The sequence below is a fragment of the Lycorma delicatula genome, chromosome 10, assembly GCF_047948215.1.
Source record: "Lycorma delicatula isolate Av1 chromosome 10, ASM4794821v1, whole genome shotgun sequence".
In the NCBI taxonomy this organism is placed as follows: domain Eukaryota; kingdom Metazoa; phylum Arthropoda; class Insecta; order Hemiptera; family Fulgoridae; genus Lycorma; species Lycorma delicatula.
The window spans coordinates 1,276,374-1,301,418 of record NC_134464.1 but is presented as its reverse complement, the minus strand read 5'-3'; the positions used below and the strand labels follow the sequence as shown (position 1 = coordinate 1,301,418).

The 25,045-nt window shown below is 29.5% G+C and overlaps 1 protein-coding gene across 3 annotated transcripts; it reads right to left on the bottom strand.

Moving 5' to 3' along the window:
* Positions 1-746: 746 nt before the first annotated feature.
* Positions 747-21,288, bottom strand: LOC142330976 (anaphase-promoting complex subunit 1-like). 3 transcript variants are annotated; one of them, XM_075376463.1, is made up of 7 exons: positions 21,246-21,288; positions 17,370-17,411; positions 15,188-15,386; positions 10,628-10,823; positions 8,160-8,220; positions 6,013-6,162; positions 747-3,720 (listed from the first exon to the last, which is right to left on the bottom strand). In XM_075376463.1, the coding sequence occupies exons 5-7, from the start codon at positions 8,200-8,202 to the stop codon at positions 3,638-3,640; spliced, it is 276 nt and encodes a 91-aa protein (XP_075232578.1). In that variant the 5' UTR covers positions 8,203-8,220; positions 10,628-10,823; positions 15,188-15,386; positions 17,370-17,411; positions 21,246-21,288; the 3' UTR covers positions 747-3,637. The 3 variants fall into 3 exon arrangements, with proteins under 3 accessions (XP_075232578.1, XP_075232580.1, XP_075232579.1); XM_075376465.1 differs by lacking the exons at positions 6,013-6,162; positions 10,628-10,823 and adding an exon at positions 12,941-13,107 and having other exon boundaries at positions 3,649-3,720; XM_075376464.1 differs by lacking the exons at positions 747-3,720; positions 6,013-6,162; positions 8,160-8,220 and adding exons at positions 10,392-10,498; positions 12,941-13,107.
* Positions 21,289-25,045: the final 3,757 nt, after the last annotated feature.

Here is a 25,045-nt window from a genome sequence, read left to right as displayed (position 1 = left end):
GTGTTTCTCTGCAGCCTTTTTTTGGAGGGGAGGTCAGTAATTGTCCATTATTATCAGTTGAATCTGTATCAGACAAGGTGTCAAAATAATAAAGTTGTACAAACACAAATCTATCAATACACTACATTCACGTTCCAATAAACTTAAAAAATTGCATTATATTAACCTTAAATAATATCAGAGTAAATAAATAAGTAGCAGAAACGTAAATATTGAACATGAGAACATAAGAGGGATCATATGAAAAGATCATAACATATGAGAATACATAACATTGTTCAAACTTTTGGTTACTATATGATAAATTAATTATATGCTGACTATATGAATAACGATTACAGTGTTGTATATTGATATGGTCACATTGTGAATCGGCACTGATGCACGGTTCATGACTCAGCAGAATCATGACAAGCTCACTCATACAAAGACAATGTTTGTTTATTCTTTACTCTGTAAATGTATGACATTTTAATTATATTCAAATTACACTATTGTAATTTGAATTATAGTAGTGGAATCAGATTACATTACAGCTTTTCTTGTTTGTTTTTTTCTTTTTGTTTTAAAAACTGCACAAAATCATATTTCTAAATAATTTTATAAAAAAATATATATTTTAAAGACTCAAGTTCACACCTCAGATGAAAATTCTGAATACTCTCACAATAAAAGTGGATATACGCATCTAGTTTATATTTAATTCTGAAAAAATGATTTGGAACCACAAATTAACAAAAAAAATATATATTTAAAATATTTTTTTATTATACAACCAACATTAAAAAAATCAAAAGCAAATTTATAAATACAACTTTATTCAATTAGAATGATAAAATATAACAAGATATTAGAAAGTTACATAAAAAGTTTTCCACAACTACTTTCAAATATTAAGTTTTGAATATTACAATAATAAAAGGAACTGTTTACAAACATAAAAATCAAAGTGATTTATGCAACAATTTTACATTTTTAATTTTACTCATTCTCATTACCTTATGATCTAAAATGGAATTGAGAATTCTTAATGACTGGAATGATCTTTAAATTAACAATTATGATATTCAGTCTTAATAAATTTAAGTCATGCTATCATCAAAACACTCATGCTATTTCTTCTTCTATGTAGTAGATATCAATTTCAACACCATAAAAACAAATGGTCACTGTCCAACAATTTCTGTACAGTAAGCCAGTTCAAAATCAGGAGCAGCCATTTTTATCTCTTTATTGCCCCATATGTACAAAATCTTTCATAAAATAAATTTTTTTTGCTTTTTCGCAAGATGTTCAGAACAATCTCTCTATTAGTACTACTGGTCAAAGTGTTTTCTAAATTTCTAAAATCAAGATTCACTTAAATTTATATGTAGTTTTTATTTGACAAATAAACTTCTTTCATCAAGAGTATTCAATGTTTATTTAATTGATTTATTTTTTAAATTTCACCAAACATTTGGTATCCTTTTTCTGGTTTGCAATGTTCATCCAGTTACAGCTTCAACATATGTATTGTGTCATCATATTTCATTACAAATTTTATTAATAGAGACCGGATTATTTGCATTTGCATATTAAGCCTATTCTCAGCGGTTATTGCACATTTTCCTTAAAATCTAGTGATGATGCACATTTTCAATATTTTTCAGTAGGGTTCCTAGTTAATAAATGAAATCTTATGTTGTAGCTGGCCAAACTTGTCAGCCGCATCGATCTTAGCAGGTGGATGTCTATTGTATTGGGAGGATAATATTATTATGAACTTAAATAAAACACAAACTCGCGCTGGACAAGGGCGGATAATACCGTTCTGCGTCGTGCATAGCTACTGCTGCACTCCTCCTGCTAGGCAATTAAATTACGCATGTTATTGTTGATGCGTTCATTGCACCAGTTTAGTTTTTTATTTGTGCAACATTTAATGTGTACCATGCCTCCCAAAAAAAAGTGTCTCTTCCTGGATAGCTGACTATCCTGGAACATTTACATAAGACGGAAATGTTTTATATTGTTGAGTTTATGAGAAAAATATTTCATGCACAATAAGTTTCAAATAACCAGCATGTCAAGACAAGTTTTCGTATGGCAAAATTTCAAAAGAAAGGCCACAACAACTATTTATAACAGCAGCAAGTAGCAGTGATTTCACTTCCAAAGGTAAAAAAAAAACCACTTTAGCATGAATTTATGTGAAGCATTGCTTGCAAGTAATATTCTGCTTCACAAACTTACAAATCTACCTTCACAAATTTTCTGCAAAAATATTGTTAGAATCAAAATTGCGTAAAAATTACACCGACAATTTACCTACATGTTCTGGGAGAAATACTCAATGAACTCAAGGATAGCATTATTTGGATTTCAGCTGACGGAACTACCAACAGTTATGGCCGTTTAATTGCGAATTTAATTTTCAGGGCATTCTTCTTATTTGGTGGCCTGCAAAGACCTTGAAAAAACAAATCAATCTACGATCGCAATTTGTGTGAGGGCATTAAAAAAATATTTCCTGAATATATATTTTTATGTTTTGATTTATGAATGATAGGCTATCATTTACGCAATTCTATCACACATTTACACTTTATTATTTTTATAGGTTTATCACTTAATTTTTATGTGTCAATAGTATTAACAAATAAAGTTATTTACTTACAAGGCTTTTCTTATTAGAAATGTTCTGAAATTTGATCACAATGCTAGATATGCTAGAACTTAAAATAATCTTTCTTTACACAATTCTTAATTTTAGAACTATAGTTTCAGGCATAATTTTATATTTCTACTAAGTACTATTATCTAAAAAAACAACAGTAACTGATTCAATGTAACACTTAATATAAATTATTTAAATTCTATGAAATTCTTACATAAATATGTCTGGTTTATAATTTTATTATTATTGTCGGTTCATTACACTGATACCATTATAATCTTTCATACTCATTTTAATTATAAATAGTCTACTCTAAAATAATGAACAGATTCATGGTTTTGCATGTTAAATGAACAATACAGATTATTTTAATCACATTAACCTTGCTTCGGTAAAATTAAATTTATATTCAAAACATAAAAAAACAATATTTTTCCTAATAAATTTGAAGTTGCAAAGAGAATTCTTAATATCTTTACATGTTAAAATGATATAAGATTGATACAAATTTTCAAACTCAGTCAAATTTACTGACGTACAATATATCAAGTATCACACGCTAACAGTTTAATACAATTTTAGTTATAATTAAAATTCTAAATACAAAATCGTTTTGGAAAATTTTTGTTCATAAGAATCAACAATTTCTGACCACTGACAATACCAAAGTATTTTGATTGCTTTAAATCAATCTAGAGATTCAATTTATAGGAAATCAAACTCTGAAAACAGACCAAATAAACACATAACTGAAAGTTTTTAAATCCCACTTTTATTAAGATCAGGTATCTTAAAACGAGTAGATTCCCATGTATTCCTATCATCCAGTTTCTGAATGAAAAAGTACGTTCTTCTACATAACTATTTCATAACCTGCAAAGTATAAGTTAGCAACTTTCCATGGAATATGTTACTGTAATAAGTAATTTAAATTTCATACATCCTCTGTGATCCATAATCAACAGCTCGTTTTTTTCTTTAGTATTTGTGTTGGTGTATCGGGTGTAGTACCAGAATTCTGTGTAATACAGATAACTTCTCAACATCATATCCAAGCAAACCTGAAAATAAAAATATTAATTCAACATTTTTATAGACAATCATAAAAATATTGCTTATAATTGAAAAAATATAATAACAATTACTATAAAGCATAACAAGTAATTCAAGATTTCAGAACCTTAATTATAATTAAAACATCAGTGTTCAGCTGATACAATGGGATTTTAAAATGTTCAATTTTTTAGTGTATGAAAAATAATAACTTAGTTTACTTTGTGTAACTTGATAAACACAATTATTCACAAAGAACTGTTTTACATTAGGAAGGGAAACATTAATTTGTTGTTTTTCAGTATCTATCCAAGTTTTTCTTAAGGGCTGTTACACACGTAAAGTAACTGATATCAAAATTTCCTTTATCAGAAACAATAACAATGACTACTGTATAACCAGTCTTTGTGGTTAGCAGAGTGAAGGTGTCACTTGTTGGGTTGAATATCACTTTTGGTGAATTTGACATGCTGATAAATATGTTTACATTTGGGTCAATGAAGAAGGCACTAGGAATCTACTTAACTCCTCACTTTCCTAAGTAAGCCTGGCATGGGATGTTGTTGAAAATGGCTGGCATTTTTGGGTGTAGCTTGCGATTTATGTCAGGTCATGTACAACCAATTATGGCACTTAACATACATAAATGCTGCATGAATATTAGTTAAAAATAAAATAAAATTAATGAATAATTAATCAGTATTTTTATATAACATTATTATTTACATCTAAAGAATTATTGGTTCATTGATGTCTTTATAATAAATTTTCTGAATGAAGATTACTTCTTGCCGATTCCATTTTTTGGAATTCCTGAACTGAAAATGATCACAAATTTTAAAATCTGTCAATAGTAAGTAAACGATGTGTGTAAAACTCACAAAGACAAACAGGTAAAATAATATTGGTGTTTGTGCAGCTATATCATCAGTGTCAAGTATGAAAAATCTTGCTACAATACATACCCTTTTTTTTCCCTTTTTAGCTTTCGGGAATTACTGTTCAGGTATTACTTAAGAGAGGATGAATGAGGATGATATGCATGAATGTAAATAAAGTGTAGTCTTGTACAGTCTCAATTTGACCGCTCCTAAGATGTGTGGTTAATTGAAACCCAACCACCAAAGAACACGAGTATCCACGATTAAGTATTAAAATCCATAGCTGTAATACATACCCAGTTTTCTGTAACCCATTTGCTATACGACTGTAATTCAGATCAACATGCTGACTTATATGCTGATATTTATATGTACATTAAAAAAAGAAATTGTGTGTATCAGGTTTAAACCCCTCTCAGATTAACCAGATTTAAAAAAACATTCTTATAGCAAAAGCTGTTTATTTTATATTTTAAATTCTTACTTCTATAATAATAATAATAATAATAATGCTTTTAAAAGGGCACACAAACTGACAAAATTTGAAAATGGAGGAATTCTTATCCTTTATTTTAAAAACAAGTAGTCATATGTGGTCAACAGCTGAAAATGACAAAACAACACAAAGTTTTTAGAGACTTTTTGTTATATGGAAGGTACTTTTTAGCTATATTCAAATTGTTAAGCTAATAATATAGATTTCTATCCTTTCTAATGGTGTGATAATCTTAACAACGTTAGTGATGTCGTATGGGTATACGAGTTCTTTTTTAAACTACATCATGTACCCATAGAGGCGCACTCTGTTTATTAGTAAAGTGCATCATGCACCCAATGGGGTATACATTTGCACAGGTTTCTTATAGCACTTATTTTTAGTCTGGCTATACTGTAGGTGTTTAAAATCATGCAACAGCATATTAGAAGTGTCATGAAAAGAACTATATAATACAATTTTACAAATAACTATTTTAATCAGGTAAATACTCCAAACTTTGCGTAATAGAAATTCTAAATTAAAATTTTGTTAAGTTATAAAATAAAATACATTAAATGGTTTTTGTGGCACGCCTAGCGACAGGCTCAGAGGAATAAGAGAGGTTGTGTACCCGTGCAGGTACATGATGTCCAGGAGTTATATATTCATAACAAAGTTGTGTCATGTATCCGACAGGATATGTGCAAAAAAAAATTTTTTTAAACATATAATTGGAGTTTTATTTCTTTGATATTATGCTTGTTTCGTGTATATATCATCAAATATAAACTAAAAAAGTAAAAAGAAAATTTCCAGATTTTTGTAAGTATACATGTAAATACCTACAGCAAATCAAATGCCTATGCATTTTGGCAGCCGTTGTGGATGTGTTAAAAGAGTAAAGTGTAATTTTATTTATTAAGTGATTCATATATTTTTACCTAACAAAATAGAAACAAATAGCTGCCATTTTTGTGCAGGAGAAAAATCTTGTGTACCAGGAGCATTTCGTGCACCACACCATTTCCCTATTGTTTGAAGCGCTGCCTCTCTAGGTAAAATATTTTTTAGAATTTTAAGGCACTTAGAAACTGAAAAATAAATGTTGTAACTTCAGTAATAAACAGAATAAATTTATTTTAACAAAAATCCTAAAAGAGAAAAACAATACAGAAATATTCACTGAAGTTCAGGTACTGTTGTTAGCAATAACTGTTAAGTAAAAATAAATGTTACCAAATATAAATTACAAGAGTACTATTTTTATCAACTACTTTGGCACTAAGCACTGATCTAAAGACATCTCCTGTATTTTGTACGTTAAAAAGTATCATTATTGAAAACTCAATGAATGGTTTTTAATATCACATAAACACAGTTTTTAATATCCAATATAAATCCATCTTCATCATTATTCTGCTCAGAAAACTTATACATCCTTGATAAACATGTGTTTATAAGAAACAAAGGATAATTTTAACATATTTTTATTCTTTTCTTACATCCAGTAACAATTATAGATTATACCTTGTGTGATTGGATAGAAGAACAACCATGATCTAAAAGTTCCCGCATTCAAGTGGAGGATTAAATCCTACATTAATGTTAATCCATCCAGAATCTACCATTTGTAGAGACAAAAGAAAAGTAATAGCTAACATCTCGCAGCATTTATAGAACTGAATGAAAAAAAATATATATATAAAAATTAATTATAATTAATTGATAGATGACATTTAATTTAGAAATTGCTCAGTAGATACAGTGACTAATCATCAAGGACCCTTCACCTATTGTAAACAGTTCAACAATGAGTGTTCTATCCTTTTGCATACAAGAACTAAATCCATTACTAATTTCTTTATGAGCAAAAGGGATGAAGAACTTAAAGTTCCTTGTGGCCTTAAAATGAAAAGCATGCACAAGAAGTACGATAGTGGCATCATGAATTTTGTAATTTTCAAGTAAGTTTGATCAAGGAGCAGACATACATTCTTCCCTGTCAACAGATCTTGTCTTCAAATAAAGCTTTTCAATCTTTTTCAATGCATTATTAATTCTCACATAATATTCAAAACTGAAATTCAATCATCTCACATGGGATAATCAAGGGCATTGTTCACAACCATTTAAAGTACCAAAAAGGGGTATGCAGCATTTGGATCCCTTTGTAACTGATAGAGAAGCACAAGAAAAATCACTCGGGTGTACTCCTGATTCACCTACTCTGATTAAAGATGATTAATTCTATATATTGAATGATTATTGGAGATGAAACATGGATAATTCACCATTTTCCTGAGACAAAATTCCAATCCATGTTAAGAAAGCATCCCAGGAAGTAATAATTGTGAAAATGGCTGCTTCAACAAATTCTCTTCTGCTGACATGGTTCTGATTCGTGCAATCAGCTAAGACAAGTGAATCAATTGAGAAGACAAATAAAAGAGTATTAACCATATTATTATAGTATTAGTATATATACTATATTAGTATTATAGTAATAGTATAGTATTAGTATTATATTAACCATAAAGAGTATTTTTCCAAACATTAAATAGTTCTGTAAAAATAAATTACTAAATAAAAACTAAAGTTGTGATACTTATCTTCTCATTTCCCCTTGTATTATTTTCTGCATGAGCTGCACTTTGTAGCCCTTCTGTATACATTTACTACAAATCTCTGACGTATAATTTTTTATATCACTTATAGTAGAGCCAGTAAAATACAACTTTATTTATTTTGGGATGTGATGTTATGTTCTCTGAATTACTTCAAATTTTTGACTTAGTATAATAAATAAAAAATTAGGGAAGAACAGAGTTTTCATTAATAAAATAACCCTGAACCTAGATAGACTAGATGCCCAGATAAATAGGACTGATTTTATAGTACTACTTTAAAGTGGTGTGTAATTTACAGTTACTTAAAAAATGTATTTTCTTTTAATAGAATAAAAATTTGCTTTACTATTTAATTATTTATTTTAACTATTATGTTTAATTATCATACACACTAAACTATTTTACTAAAAATTAATAAATACATATAGCATTTATTAACATTAACACAAAAAATTTCTTACCTAATGGTGAAGAACAAACTTCAGGAAGTGAAATTCGAAACATGGAACCATTCAGAAATTCCTAAACAACAAAATTAAAATAAACCTTTACTATGTAAAACTATTAAAAAATTATTTTATATGATTAAATTATTTATAAAAAATTAAAGACAAATAGATTTACATTTTTCTTATTTGTTCCAATTCAATCTTGCACTAAAATGCACATACAGCTTTTACAGTAGAATAAACAATGAAGAAGGAAAACTGAGATCGAGATATCAATTCCAAACGCCAATTAATGCATCTAATAGAACGTCAAAATAATTAAATAAGTTGCAATTTATTTATCCTAATTGTCCATGGATAGGAGGAACAAATCTCCTTTCTTGATCATAAAAAAACCAATACATAAAAAAATACTTAATGGTATTACTTTATTTACAGAGTACACCTATGGTAACTAATAGGTAAAAAATGTTGAAAACAAAATAAATAATCTTTTTATTTAATTTGGTAAACGGCTAACTGTTAATATGAGAAAAACAGTGGTTAATGAAAAAACCATATTGTTAAACTAACACAGCAATTGAAGAATCACATATTCAAACACAAATTAAAATAAATTTAATTTTAAGTGATTTCTACCAAAGTTCTACATAATCATGGAAAATTAAAAAAAACCATCAAATCTCAATTTTAAATTCATTCTGCAGCTTACTAGTTTAAGTAATTATACATTTTAGGAACTAATCTCCACAGCGGTAAATTTACAAGGTTTGATAAAAAAAAATATGCAAAAGTTTAGTTTCCTCTAAGAGTCTACTTATTCAACAATATTGATTTTGTCACTTCAAAGTACTCCCCTTCAGATATAATAAATTTGTGCTAGTACTTTTTCCAGTCTTCAAAGCACCTCTGGAACAAAATTTTCGGTATGGCGTTTAGTTCCTTCAGCAATTTTGTCTTCATCTTTACCATATTGACAAAAGATCATCCTTTTATGGTTCTTTTCAGCTAGGGGAACGGGAAGAAGTCACAGGGGGTGACTTCTGGTGAATACAGAGGCTGAGGCATCATAAGTTGTTTTTGGCCAAAAATTTGCAAACAAGCAGTGACCAGATGTATTATCATGGTGCAATTGCTGTGAATTGTTTCATCACAAACCATGGTAGCACGACCTGGTGGCAAGAACTCATGATACACTAAGCCTGAGGCATCATAACACGGTAGTTTTTGGCCAAAAATTCATGAACAAGCAGCAAACAGGTGTATTATTGAGGTGCAATTTCCATGAATTATTTCACCACAAATCTGGGCATTTTCTTTGGATTGCTTCATGCACACAGCATAGAACTTCCAGATAGTACTCCTTATTGACCGTATGACCTGGTGGCAAAAACTTATCATACACTAAGCTGCTGAAACTGAAGAATAGTGATCAGAACCTTCACATTCAATCAAGCTTGACAAGCCCTTTTTCGATCTTGGCTCTTCAGAAAGCTTCCATTGGGATGATTACGCCTTAGTTTTAACATCATACCCATACACCCATATTCCATCACCAGTTATGATCCGTTTGAGTACTGTATCGTTTTTCACTTCATTCAGAACTCCTGAGTCATGTTCATTTAGCACTGTTTTTAGTCAAAATTCAACAATTTTGGAACAAATTTTGCTGCTAAATGTTTCATGTTCAAAACATCCAAAAACATTACTTGGCATTAGCCAAATGATATGCCAACACCATCAATAACCTCTCTGATAGTGAATCAGCAACTATCCATTATCACTTTCTTCACTTTTTTGACAGTTGATGATGTGCTGGGATGCCCATTTAGGGCATTTGTCATATTGAATATCTTCAGAACCCTCTGAGAAATGTTTGTACCATTTATAAATGCTTCTTTTATTCACAGAAGAATAGCCAAAAGCAACATTCAACTTTATTTTATTTTTACTACACTTTATTCCATTCTTAAAGCAAAATTTAATGCAAATTCTTTATTTAATTTTTTCCACAAGTTAAAAATTACCAACCATTAGCCTTTTTGAAAGCCAACAATAAACTAAGGATCCAATATGGTTACCAATGTAAATATACATTAGGAACAAGAGTATCAAAAGAAAAAAGGTGCAATTGTAAAGCTCCAATTTCGAATTTGTATTGGATCAGTCAAAAAGTCAGTTACCTTAATATGCCTAATACATTGTACTTGAGCACAGTTTTTCTATTTTCTGGTAATGTATAACTATTGTTCCAGGTACCAATCGGAAATCTTATTGGAATCATGTCTGTTCTTCTTGCTTTATGACAATGAATTTTAGGTGTACATTTGGTTACAGGCCGAAGGATCTATCTACAAACAAATACTTAAGCTTTATCATTTTGGTGGGGGCTAACTAACTGATTAGTGTTATTTTACACAAATTTAAATTCAAAGAAAAAGAAATTCAAAATACAGAAAGAAAAGAAAAAATATACATACTAAAGTAAGCCTATTAGCAACAGGATCTCTTAATGACTGTAAATAAGCATCTCTAGCAGTAGAATGAATAACAGTACCAGCACCAATGCTAGAATCAAAAACGTCAGCAGCAGTTGAAGGAACTGGTGATAACAGATGCACCTGTTAATCAAATACTGGATCACCAACAACAGTTGATGACATGAGACTGCTACGTCTGAAAAAAAAATTGATAATTGTTTTAAAATTTGCAGCGACTTATTTTGGCTGATCTTCCATCCTTTATTATTTTTCATAATTTTCTTTTATTACTATCTTTAATGACTGCATAGGATCACTTTTGTCAGTCCATTAAGCAAGTCTCTTGATGGGACTGTTTGGGCCTTGTGATCCTTCCAGTACTTTTTCATACGTTCCGATCTTTGTGCTTTTTCTAGTGTTGAAAATGTTCATGTTGTGAGTTTCTTCTTGTAAGCGTGAAGTGAGTGTTTTTGTTCTTGATTTTTTGTTTAAATTTTTCTTATCTGTGGTGTATTTTGGTATAAGGCCAGTTTCCTTCAGATACTCTCGTATTTCTTTGATCCATCTGCCCTGTCTTATAAGATTACTACTTGTTATCCAATTAATTTTCAAATGTATCATTTTTTTTAATTTCGGATTTTCAATCCTTGTACTAACTAGAGAAAGAGATTGTAATTCATTAAATGCTACGTTCCCAAAGATAAATACATTTCTAAGTATGCCTTATTTCTTCAAAATGCTATTAATTACAATTAAGATTTTATTTAACTTATATTATAATTTTCAAACTTAAATAACCTAATTTTTACTATTTTTGTTTTATGTTTTCAACATTTTCTAAGTTTTAGTTTTCACATTAGTTTTCTAAGTTCTGCTACTGTGTTCGATGGTTGTTTTTGTTGTTATTTGAGGTTATTTAGCACAGTGGTCAGTATGTTGATGAAATATTTGAATTTTCATTAAGATACATATATATAACTTTTTTTTTCAATAACATCCATGAACTTGACTCTTATCTCTTTCTCTTTTCACAGTTCTCTATAATATTAATTTTATTCTCCTTTCTCTTTTCACAGTTCTCTACAATGTTCATTTTATTCTAACTCTCAAGAAATGTCTCTTCCTTAGTAAATGCCTAAACCAATTATTTTCCTTATTGTTCACTGTTGATAGTGTAGTCAAATTTCTCTTCCAACTCATCTTTCTTCTTTCCATTCCTTACTTCCTAATTTGTCACATAATTTGATTTTTACAATTAAGAAAAATCATAAAGAGGATTCTCTTTTTTATGAAAAAAAGTTCATTAAGAATTCAAATCTCATGACCAGTATCGGTAACTTTCTACTGGTTTTGAAATGTCAGAGAAATGCGTTTGACTAGTACAAGCATTCCCATGTTGATAGTTGCTGGATACCATTCTGTTGTTAGATTTTAATTAATAACGTATCCTGTACTGGTACTTCATGAATGTAACAAACTACATAAACATTCATTATATAAACAATAGGTGTGGCTACCTATGAAACCTGAATCAAGAAAGAATCACTGGATCAAGCCAAAAGAAAATCAGATAATAAAAGTATTTTTCAAATATTTGATCTGAAAATCAATCGTTCCATCTTCAAAAAAAAAACATTCTATCAGTTCACAGCATATGATCATTGTATAATAAAAAAACTTTATTTTGAAACAAAACAATACATATATATATTATTTTCAGTATTATTCTCTATAATATTTTCAACATTCTTTTAGAATCAACTCTAAGCATTTTAAAGTATTAAAGATTTTTCAAGATACAGTCTAATATATTTTGGTCACAAAGCAAATCTAACATAACAATACTGCATCCAAAACTTCCTAAAAATTATCGTTATTATATGCAAGCAGATGTTTGTTTTGTTTTATGTTTTTTCATTAAGTCCTATTAAGAAAAATTTGATTTAATTATTTGATTTAAATGGCTACAAAACCACTAACTCTAATCAAAAGGTTCAAATCTTGAGTACAATGTATAAATAAATAAAATTCACTCTATTCAAAATGTAACTCTCAGGATAAAAGGTTAAACATGTAAACTTTTATTAAATAATAAAAGTAAACAAGACATTTAATAAAATACAGAGTTATAATCACAGATATTAACACTAATAGCAACAGTAATTAATCATTTAACTTTCAATAAAGTGGCAACTTTAAAAGGCTTTCTGAACAGTTCTCAAGTATACAATTAAATCTTACATAATTTAATCAATGAATAACAATAACAATATTATAGTAATAAATATAAAAAATGAATCTTTTAAAACTTACTTTGGAAAATGAGAATTTTGTACAAATCCAAGTGTAGCAGATGAAAGATATGAAGAACTTGCTAATGCTGTATTAACACCAGCAACGTGCAATTTACCAATTAACATGATACCAGTATAAAGCAGAACTCCACCACTAGGCTCAAGAATGGCTGTCATTTTCAGTGACTGGAATAAATTCCAAAAAAAAATAAATAAATAAAAAATAGTGATATAATTGTTAACAGTGGCAGACTGAGAGGAGAGAAAGCACTAGCTAAATCAAATCAATGTACTGATTAACAAAGTTATCCTTAATTCTTCAGACAATGGTCGAATCAGCATCCAAAACTGATGAAACTGCTACAAAAGTTAAGAATTCATTCTTTATAACCATTGTTTAAGTGTTGACGTGATGGATTAAGAAGTTAGCATTTCAAAAAGTATGTGCTATAAAATTGTTACGCATATAAAATTGTTAGATATGTCATATTATAGCCAAATTTGGGTCTTATCTTTTCCAAGCAAAACCAGAACTGAGTCAATGTGAGTCAAAAGCTTCTGAATTGAGCCAACAAGAATGAAAACTTAAAAAAAAAATTAAATCCCATGGCATGTTCCCTGTTTGGGGGTCATCCCTCCTGATACTTTTCCACCATTCTTGAAGATTTTGTGTCATTTCTGGCATTAAGCCCATTGTCAGCATATCATTATGGATGGTTCATGTCCAGGTAGTCGGTGGGCAGCCTCTACCCCGCTTGCCTTCCTTTATGGCTAAAACTTGTTGGATCATATGATCTTCACTTCTATGGATTACATGTCCAGTTTAAACGGTTTTTTCACATTTTTTGCTGTAATTCAGCTACTATAAAGGTCCTTCGGATGTATTTGTTTTGGATTTTGTCAAGTCTTGTAACACCACCTGCCCATTGTAGCATTTTCATCTCTGTGACATGCACTTTTTGCTCTTTTCATTTCCTTATCCCTCAGTATTTGAATCCATATAGCATTGCCGGTCAAACGGCTCACTTATATATGGTGCTTTTAGTTCTAATAGGTATTTTTGCATCACAGAGAACCCCAGAGAGTGACCTCCATTTTAGCCAGTTTACCTTGATTTTCTAAATCTCTTTCCATGTTTGCTCTGATACTGACTATAGGTCCAAGGTACTTGTTAAATTCCTCTACAGAATTGTTCATTATGAAATTATGAATTTCTATCAGAAGCATGATAGTGAATAAGCTGAAAATGCACCCTTGCACAAATTGTTACTAATAATCAATTTCTGGCGAAACAGACAACTAAAAGATCAACATTTTTAAATCATTAACTCGATAAAGGAAAATTTGTTAGCTGAACTGTATAATATCTTGAATAATTTTTAGATATGTTTTGAAGGTTAGAAGAAATGTTGGGAGCGGTGTATTCAAAAGAGAGGAGACTACTTTGAAGGTGATAAGGCAGAGTAGCTTCTAAGGTAAGCGGAACATTTTCTATTTAAAAAGCTTGAGAGTATTAGACAAACCTTTTGTAAATATAAAATCAATGAAAACAAATAGCATATGGACAAAAATGCCTTACAACAAATTTTTCACTTAAGTTATCCTGCTGTAAAAGAATTTAACTGTAATTATATAAAATAAAATAACATGAAGATATTTTGTCCTGAGTAACATAATATCTCTAATCTGATGGTTCCACGAAACATCAGAAGTAGTAGCATCCTTAACAGGTTGAGTGCTGTGAGAGACATATTTATCTCTCTAGGAACAAATCCAAGACTGATTATTCAAAAAAAAATTTTGGGTCATTTTTGCTGAATGTTTTTTTTTTTAAATATTTGAATTTGTTTTAAAGTAACAATTAATCAGAAATATGTAAAGTATTATTATTGTGTTTTTTGTACTATTTATAATAAAAAAAAAGTTGAGAAATAAATTTAACCAAAATACGGTGTAGCACTCAACCTGTTAAAATTGAAAGTTTTGAAGTAAGATGATGTACCAGTTCAATGAATTGGTTCCTGTAGACCATCAAAGTTAAGAAGTCTGAGCACAGTTTATCGCATGCTTAGTTCTAATGACCAAAGCACTAATACTCTTTTAAACGCAAATAATTAAAAAATATAAATATATTCTTAAGTTTAAAAACACATATTATAATAAATTATTTTATTAAGTCGAAGAAACAAATAATACAACAAAACTAACAACAAATTATAACAATTATCATAAAATTATCATTATTCAAAAATGCATTTATACTTACAGGTAGATAAGCAGCATCTTTTACAGGTAATGATGATACAGATCCAAGTATTACTTCAGGAAATCTTTGATTTGTCCATGAAATTTTTACACATATTAGCTTAATTCTAGAAGGCACAACGTAACAGAGAAATTTCTGATATAATATATCACCGCTGAGGAATACACAGCTAGCAGCACTTGCCTCTCCTTCATAGAAACTACAAAAAGACAATAATAAAACAACTAAATAATTTACTCCTTATAATAAAGAAAGATATGAGCAACTTAAAACCTAACCAATAAAGACAAACCACAGTTATGACATATAACATTTTATGAATGACAGCTGTGCACTTTTGTCCTAGAGTGATTACAATGAGAATCACTGGACGTAAGATGTTGTAGATGTTGTAGTTGGCCTTCAGTTCATAGACTGTATGGAAATTCGATTCAGAAGCTCTATCGTTCATACTGCTCCAAACAAATAAATTGCAACTAGATGAATCTAAGCAATGCGGAGGCCACCACCCTCTGCTGACATTCATTCTTCTAGTCACACGAATGTGTGTAACTGAATTGTTTGATATGTGATATATTACTCTGTCTTGTTGGAAGTACTATTTTTCAGTCTATTAATTGAGCAAATTTTTTTTTTGAAAATTGTACCTCTTTAATGCATTTTATTAATCTGCATTTTAAAAGCATCTTTTAACATAGAATCTCTAATTCATTAAAAATACTAAGAAACAGCAACCATACATCAATTTTCCCATCAGAAAGCGGACACCTAAACATCTGGTAAGGATTTTCAGTCATCTGATACCTGGTATTATGCAAATTAATATGCCCAATAAAAAAACCCATGCCTTGTCCGACATGAAGTACAACATCAAGTCTATCTGTTGATCAGCAATGTTTTTGAGAAGCCATTTTCGCAATAATTAAGATGTTTTGGTTTGTCCGAACCCTTACATTGTTGCAGTTATATATGATCCAAATTTAAATCAAGAAGTATCCTATAGGAATATGAGTATTTTATACCACTTTGCTGAAATAGCTTAAATGTAGATTTTTCAGGTTGGCAAATATTCTTCTTTGAATAAAAGTTTATAAGTCCTAATGGAAGACTGAATATTTTGTTTCATATCTGAGCCAACCTTATGGTATGTCTCTAACTGAATTCAACAACTCAGCTGAGACAATGGCATTTACAAATTTATCCGCGAATATCTGATGCATTTCTTGAAAGTATCCAGAATCCACATAAGCTTCTACTATAGCAACCCTATCATCAATCAAATAAGGCATTTTACAAAAATGCAACTGCAAAGAATAAAACTAAACTGAAATGAAGCATGAAAAATTTACAACTGACAACTACAGACAAGAGAAATAATACACAACTAATAGTGGTGCTAGTAGTAGCAGTGTTAAAAGTGAGACTTAAGTAACTAAAGCAGAATTGAATACTAGATCATAGGTATCGATGTTCTTTGATGATTGGATTTCAATTAACCATACATCTCAGGAATGGTTGAACTGAGACTGTACAAGACTACACTTCATTTACAATCATACATATCATCTTCACTCATCCTCTCAAGTAATACCTTATGGTGGTTCCAGAGGCTAAACAAAAAAGAAGAGTTCAAACTGGCTCAGTTCACTTTTAAGTTGCTCACCCTACCTCAATACAAATCTCATTACCTCAAATACAAATCCAAATGTTAGATTAGATAATTTGGAATATAAATTGAAATCTACTATAAATTGTAAAATTTTTCATACTAGCATTACAAACTTTTCATTTAGCTGGCTTAGCATAAATTTTTTTGCACTATACTGGAACTTTCATAATCAAACAAATAACCATAATTAAACATTTGAGAGAATGAATTAACATAGAAAGAATTTTATTTCTTTACATTTATAATGAAATAGGAACATGACACCATAGTGCATTTTATTAATCTGCATTTTAAAAGCATCTTTTAACATAGAATCTCTAATTCATTAAAAATACTAAGAAATAAGTTGCACGATCTGTACAGGCAATTTATTAAACATACAGCTGAACATACCACACTGAACATACAATGAGTAACTACAAATAAATACAATTAACATATCTAAAGGCTGTTAACTAGTTTTTAGTAAGATTCCAAACATAAAGTATTTTAAAAAATAAATAGAAAATTTACCTTCAGTTTCCAACTTATTCAACTGTTTTTCAATTCTTTCGACTGAAAAGGAAAAACAAATATATATAAATGTGTGATATGATACATATAAAATAATTATTAATGTAAATTTTTTTTAACATTACTAATCAATAATTAAATAAATACATGTCCGGATACACCTGTGCAATGTTTATCCTTACACAATTCAAATCATAACTTATCAGACGGTAGCTGACTGCAATCACCTAATTCTTCAACTATAGTCATAGCAGTGTATATCAATGATCAGAACTAGGACCCCATCAAGTGTATACCTGCTAGACCAAACTCAGTACTAGTACTACAATAGATTTCAGAGAACAGAGTAAAAGGGAACTGTACCAGGAGAATAAGGCAATTTTACTGGTTTTCATTAAGGCACAAGTTACATAATTATTCACTGTCCAACTGGTAATACCAATCTAATCTTCATACCAAATAATTCCACACATAAAATATTTCTAAAAATAAATAAAAAATTACCCTCATAAGTAGGATTTTTGATTTCCAATTTAATCAATTGTTTTTCAATTCTTTCGACTAAAACGGAAAAGAATATTATATACCTTGTCATGCATTCAGTTCCTTATACACCTAGCAAAAATTACATGAGACAAGACTACACACTAATGGCATGCAGAATAATATAAGCTTATTTACTAATGTTATGTTTTTCTTTTCTTACTTTATTTTTTACAGAAACCCGGTTTCAATAACATCTAATGAAAACTGGAAGAAAAATTAAAAAGAGTACAAGAAGCAAAGTGTATTGTTATTTGGAATGGAAACTTATAATATAACAAGCACAATACAAAGAGGTTCAGAGCTGTAAAGATAGTTTTAAGGAGAAAGCTGCCGATTCTCAAGGTTGCTGTGATATAAATAAGATAAAAAACAAACATCAATGGAGGGAGATATTATGAGAAAACTGAAAGATGTTTGAAATGATACAGCCATCTACAAAGAATGAAGAAGGAATATTGGCCAGACAGTATTGAAATAACAACCACCTACAGGTGAGGAAGAACATACGGTAAATGGATAGGACAAATCATGGTGACACTGAGAGTGATATAGTAAGAGTATTGAAGAATAAAGTATACATGAATCAAAAGATTATGAGACAGCCATGAGTCCTGTAAATTACTCATCCCTTAAAAAAAAAAAACAAATGTTTATTCTTATGAATTTTCTTTCAACTAAAGTCTACTTCGGTAATAAAAAGTTTTCTTATAAATCAAGTTTTCTTATAAATTAGTAATGTTTAATCACAAACAATTACGTCATAATATTCTAGGAAATTAAAATAATATTAATACTCCTATGAATATCAAACACTACAAAAACAAAAGTTTCATCCGAACACATTCTGCAGTTAATTGTTCATAGTCTGACAAACTGGTTTAGAAAAATTAATAATTAAAATATATGATATAGCTTGTTCGGTTTGCATGACTTAAAATTTCTTCCTGTTATTTTTTTTAGTTGTACCAATATGAAAAAATAAGCAATTAACAGATTTATTATTCACTAGTAATACAATACACATAAATAACACTCACTATAACAATCTACTGATAATGACTCCCTTAGTTTATTAAAAATAAGCAACTGATATGGTTTGTATAAAGAAAAGGGGTTAAGTCCTTGCAATCGTACAGCACTTTTTATTATTATCTCCCTTAAATTAAAACTTATTCCTCTTTTTTGTAGCTATCTTTCATTCCAATATAGCTTTACACTTAACACTCTATACTAAAAAGTCATTTTTTTCAAATTAATGCAATATTTCTCAACCTATGGGGCACGCAGGGTTTGTGATAACACTAAATGGATGCCACAAACATATTGGAAAGAAAATACTATTATAAAAATGTATAAATTTACTGAAAGGAAAGTAAAACAAAATACACTCTGACATAATACACTTATAAACATGATTGTATCAGTACTGCACAGTGTATTTAATAATTAGCTTATCAATACTTAATTAACAAGTTTAATAATTATTAGTAACTCCATTGGCCTTGTCTTGCAGAGCAAAGTTTTTCGAAGGAAGGTTTAATACTAGAAATAGACATGAGTTCTTTTTCTATGTTTAGCTAAAATCTATATTTTATCTTCAAAGCAGCCAACGTAGAAAATCTGGTTTCACAAAGGTAGGATATTGAAAATGGTAATAGTATATGAAATGCTCTTGTATTCAGTGCAGAAAACTCATCATCCTACATCTTTATTGTTATCTGTTGCCTTATCAAGCTGAAATGAAAACAATTTCTCACACAACTTTCCAAAAAAGTTTCCAAAAGATGCTCTACATCTTCAGCTATATCACCGATTACACGGGCAACAATATCATTTGATAGAGGTATGGTCTGCAATTGTTTGGAAAATTATCTCCAAACATAGTTTCTATAATCTCAATTGCAACTGGCAAAATAAGCTCTTATTCAATGGTGTGAGGCTTTTTACATCTGGCTATTTTATATGAAACTTTGAAAGAGGAAAGTAAAGCTTTTTCATTCACAAAATTTTGTTTAAAAACTATGTTTGCTTTGCTTTTCATATGATTTTAATTTTAATTTGAAGAATTCTAGGGGTTTGTTAACGTACTCACTATGAAGTGTTTCTAAATGTCATTTAAGTTTATTAGGTTTCATGCTGTCTTCTGCCAACATTTTTGGGCAAATGACACATAGGGTCCTTCTTCGTCATTTACTTTAGTACTGATAAACCGAAAATTTAAGTATTCTTGAGAATATTTTCTTCATTTTATTTTCAAAACCACGCTCATCTCTGCACTTGTAAAGATGCTTCACTATCATCTAATACTCACTTACGCCCATATAAAAATATATCCATGATTCTGTATAATTCTACTGTCATGAATATTTAATACTGTGAATTGCAATTAAATTAACATGCAAATTACAACATACACATTCACAATAGATTCGATAGCGATTGAAGGATCGACTCCACTGAGACTGGCTGGAATTGAACAAGGTGCAGCATTTATACACATTTGCGCAGACAGTCGTGCAGATGTTCCAGAATGTTAAGAGACAAATCAGAACTTCTCATGAAGCCGTGAGAATGTCCGATATGGTGGACTAAGACAGAGAGCCAAACCATTAACTTGTGCATGACAGTAGATTATTTACATAAAATTTTGTAAACAGGAGTAATACATTTTTTTTTTACTGTTTTAACGTTAAAAACTGTTCTGTTGATTGTCTTAACGTTTAACACTAATAAAAATAAATATACAAGAGGAATACTCATGTTTGCAGACAGTCAGAGATTAATGAAAGCTGCAGAATAAATAATATTCAGCTCCTGTGGAAGTAAGGATAATACTATACTGATCCTATGAAAGATTTATGAAAGCCACATATTGCAAAACTGAATTTTTTTGACAGACAACTTAATCAGACAACTATTTCTGCAAAGACCTTACATACCTGAGGAAGAGTTCTGTCAATAGTGGGTGGTATTGTACAACTTAGAAGATGAATCACATTCCAACATCAAAATACTATAAAAATGGCTAATCATATCTCATAAGTTAAAAATAAAGGCTTGTTATTTAACAGCGAAAAAAGCCTCACTGGAATTCAAACCCAGAATCTTCTGGATGAAAGGCAGAAACGATATCTTTGCTACGGAAGTCGGCAAACAAAATATTACCTTTAGTTAAATTAGTTATACATATATAGCTAAAGAAGTACACTTGCTTTTCAGTGTTTTTTTATAAATAATATCACACTGTTGAAATTCAGTAATTAATAACCACAAGAATCAATATTACCTTAAATTTAATAATAACAAAAGCATAATAAAGTTTCAAATTACCTTTTTCTTTATCAGCATTTCCTTTCTCCAGCAATTTCAGTTCTTCAAGTTTTTTTTTCTGAGTTCTTCAGCTAAAGCAAAAAAAATTAAAACACATTTTACAATTTATAAATCTATCAGACTTTCTTACAATCAATTGATTAAAGCAATATTATGTTATTAAAACATAAAAACTTAAAATTTGAAACAATATAAACAACATTCATTCATCAGATAGTAGGGTGAAACAAATGTAGTGAAAATATTACCTCATTATAATAATGTTTAATGAGTCACAGTTTAATTTTCATTCTCACAGCTTCTTTTGCTGTACGTTTATACATTTAAAATACAGAGGAAAATTTCTAATACAGAAATTGATAATGAGAAGTACATGTCAACACAAACTTTACTCAGATCCCAACCAATTATGCTGTTTTACACAGTTATAATTTCTAGTGAAAATATGAACATTTTACATAAAAAAATATTGGTGGTGAAAATACAAAAATTATATATTAAGCATAACGTTTTCCCTGTCCTTTACATAACTGAATTAGTAAATCATTCTTATATATGTAAAACTATTCACAATCTGTTCTTCTTCCAAAAGATAAAGCAAGTATATTCTTGCACTATGTACTTATAATGCTACTTACAATACATTCAGCTTTAACAATGGAATATTCTGACAAAATGTAAACAAATTAATAATAAATAACAAATTGCAGCTACATAATGCATTGAAACCAGACTGCACTTGAATGAGAGAACTCCATTCCACCTGTACCTTTTTTATTTCAATCACAATGATTCAAATGATGGCAAATTTATCAAATATGCCTGCGAGATACCACAATGCGCTTCCTTGACAAAAAAAATACATGTTATCTGTAGCCTTATTTACAATTAAAAATTGTTTAATTGAACTGATACTCAACAGAATGATAAACAAGTTTAAATGAAAATATATTGGAATATTAAATTTTTATTGCATGGTTTTTTTTTAAAGACTGTCTTAAGCTTTACTTTTCTAAAAGTCTCAGGAAAGACATTTTATATATATATTACTCAGAAAAAAATAATGAATCTAATAGTGCAATTAATTTTTTTCTATGATCTCATTTTATAACGGAATAACCCGACAAAATCACATGCCAAGTTATATGATACTTGGTGTAATAGTTTAACTGAGAAAAGAATGACACATCACATTCAAAGATAAAGCAAAATTCACAGAATAAAGTATTTAACATGTGACTGTTTCTTTACATTTTAATGAAAACTTTTTTCATTAAAATCTACAGTTTGAGACATTTGAAAAAAAAACAACTTCTTCACATCTTTGGAAGTGAATTATCCATACGTCCAAAATATTTTTTATGAACAAAACCTTTGACTGCCAAACCTGTATACTTATTTTTAGTTAATAACTGTGACATGCCAAATCCAAGATAACGTTGACTACATTTATAACATTTGCTAATCCGAATTACACTCATTACATGGCAGTTTAGATAACTCCCTAGAAATGTTGTCAAATGTTATTTTATGAACATATATATATTTATTTTATATATATATATTTATTCATATACATATATATACAAATATATTCATATATTCATATATTCATATTAATATATTCATATACATATATATATAAATATACATATATATATTTCTTTTGTGCATGTGTATGTCACTGAATTTCTCCTAAACGGCTGGACTGATTTTGATGAAATTTTGTGTGTGTGATTAAGTTGATTCGAAAATGGTTTAGATTCACAATTTGATCCGATAGAAAATGTTTTACATTACAGTTTGAATAATCTTATTTTTTACACTGACAAACCAAGTGACTTTTCAGCAGTTGATCACAAGCTGTTTAGTGTTTATTATTTAAACACCAAACATCAGTTCATAGATTGTATACAACTACTACTACAGTAAATAAATAAAATTGTAAGTAGCAACTTTAAATAAAATAGTAAGTGGCAAAATCAAATTTTTCCACCTAACTGTGATTACAATGAATTAAGTGAAATTTTAATTCTTGATTTCAATATCAACTAATTGCACAATTTTACACTGCCCAAAGAGCACATACTACCAATATTCAGAATAAAAATCTGTTATTCTACTATTTATGACAGTATCTGAAATTATAGGTAGCAACCAATAGATTGTGTCTAAAAAGAACAACAATCTCTGTTTTTATTGCTTGTTAAACAATTTTTCTGTTCAGGCATAAATTTTATTTTGATATACTTATTCAACAAGTATAAAACTGACATTTTTGTCTAGAGAAATTAACAAATAAAAGAATGATAAATGAATTTTTTTTTTCCTTTTTTTTAATAAGAATTTAAATTTGTTTGGTCTAGAGCCAGGCCAACCTTTGAAATGGCATCTTCAGTCCGAGAAGTTAGGCACCAAACAATACTGCGTTTACTTGTGTGGCCTATTGTCAGGCAAAGTTTTATTTTAACTCTTGTGTTACCTAACACAATATTTTATAATTTATTTCTGTGTAGAACCAAGTGATAACCTCTGTACCATCCTACATTCAATACCAACACCAGAAGACTGTAACGATAAAAAGATATTAGTTACAACCTGCCTAAAAATTTCCTCCACAAATTCTACTTGTTTTTTGTATTTTTTCCACACTTATATTTTTTTTTTATTTTCCCTCTCAAGAGGCAAAACACTTGGAAGCGCACACAATCTTGCAAAAAACACAAGTATAAAAGAAATTAAACTAACCTTCTTTTTCAGCTTCTAGTCGTTTGGCTTTTTCTGCAGCCAATTCTGATTTCTCAGAAACTGCATGTTCAACATGGAAGTTCATAACTTTTGTCAGATTTTGAATAACATCATCTGTAAAAAATAATAAATAATAATAATAATTCAATTTTTCAGGCCAAAAGCCAAATGAAACCATCACATTTACGTTTTAATTTAAATTCCTAGAATTTAAGTATGGCTTTAACTTACCCTTGGAGTAGATATCAAAAAATTTCTCACAAGTTGTAATTCAAAAAATGAAGCAATTCCAAGCCCATATTTATATGAACTTTTTTTTATTTCCACTTTAAGGATATGTCCTGACATTCTTTTCAGTTATTTGTGAGATAACTCTTTCTCACTCGCACTCACACTGAGTAAAAGGTGAGAGATACTATATACCAGGTGATTCAAAAAGAATTTCCGAACTTTAAAAGCATACAAATATTTATTTACGTGTCTTACAGATTCAGCTTAGGTCTCATTTCATAGCAAAACACATCAAGTTTTGACTCACATAGTTCATTAGTACCAAATTATGCCACCAGTGTTGTTAGAAATGGAACAATTACTGGTGCAAAATGTGCTCACTGTGTTTTGGTTTCACAATTTGCAGTCAGCAAATGTAGTTCAATTTTCTTAGAGTTACTATTGTCGCCAATCCTTCATTTAGACAGGTTGATTGTTATTTAAACACACAGAAATCACCAAGGCACCCATACGTCCCTGCAGCTGTTGTGGAACAAGTCGAAGAAAGCTTTACACATAGTCTGAAGAAATCAACTTGACATGCATTACATAAGAGTGGCATTTCAGAAACAACTATTTGGCACGTATTACTTAACGATTACTCTTGAAGCCATATAAGCAAGGTTCAACAAATTACAGATTATGACAAAGTTGCTCAGCTGCAGTTTTATTGAAATGATGGACAGAATTCAGACAATGATACTTTTTAGACAATTTTTAGTGATGAGTCAACGTTTCACATCAGCAGCAAGGTGAACACCCATAAGCCTAATATGGGGTAG

What these genes read in the sequence shown, in the direction of transcription:
- LOC142330976 (XM_075376463.1), bottom strand. Translation starts at nt 8,202, where the DNA reads ATGTTTCGAATTTCACTTCCTGAAGTTTGTTCTTCACCATTAG. An exon ending in AGTTTGTTCTTCACCATTAG is followed by an intron (nt 6,163 to 8,159) that starts GTAAGAAATTTT and finishes TTTATTTTTCAG; the next exon opens with TTTCTAAGTGCCTTAAAATT. An exon ending in ATTTGTTTCTATTTTGTTAG is followed by an intron (nt 3,721 to 6,012) that starts GTAAAAATATAT and finishes TTTTATTTTCAG; the next exon opens with GTTTGCTTGGATATGATGTT.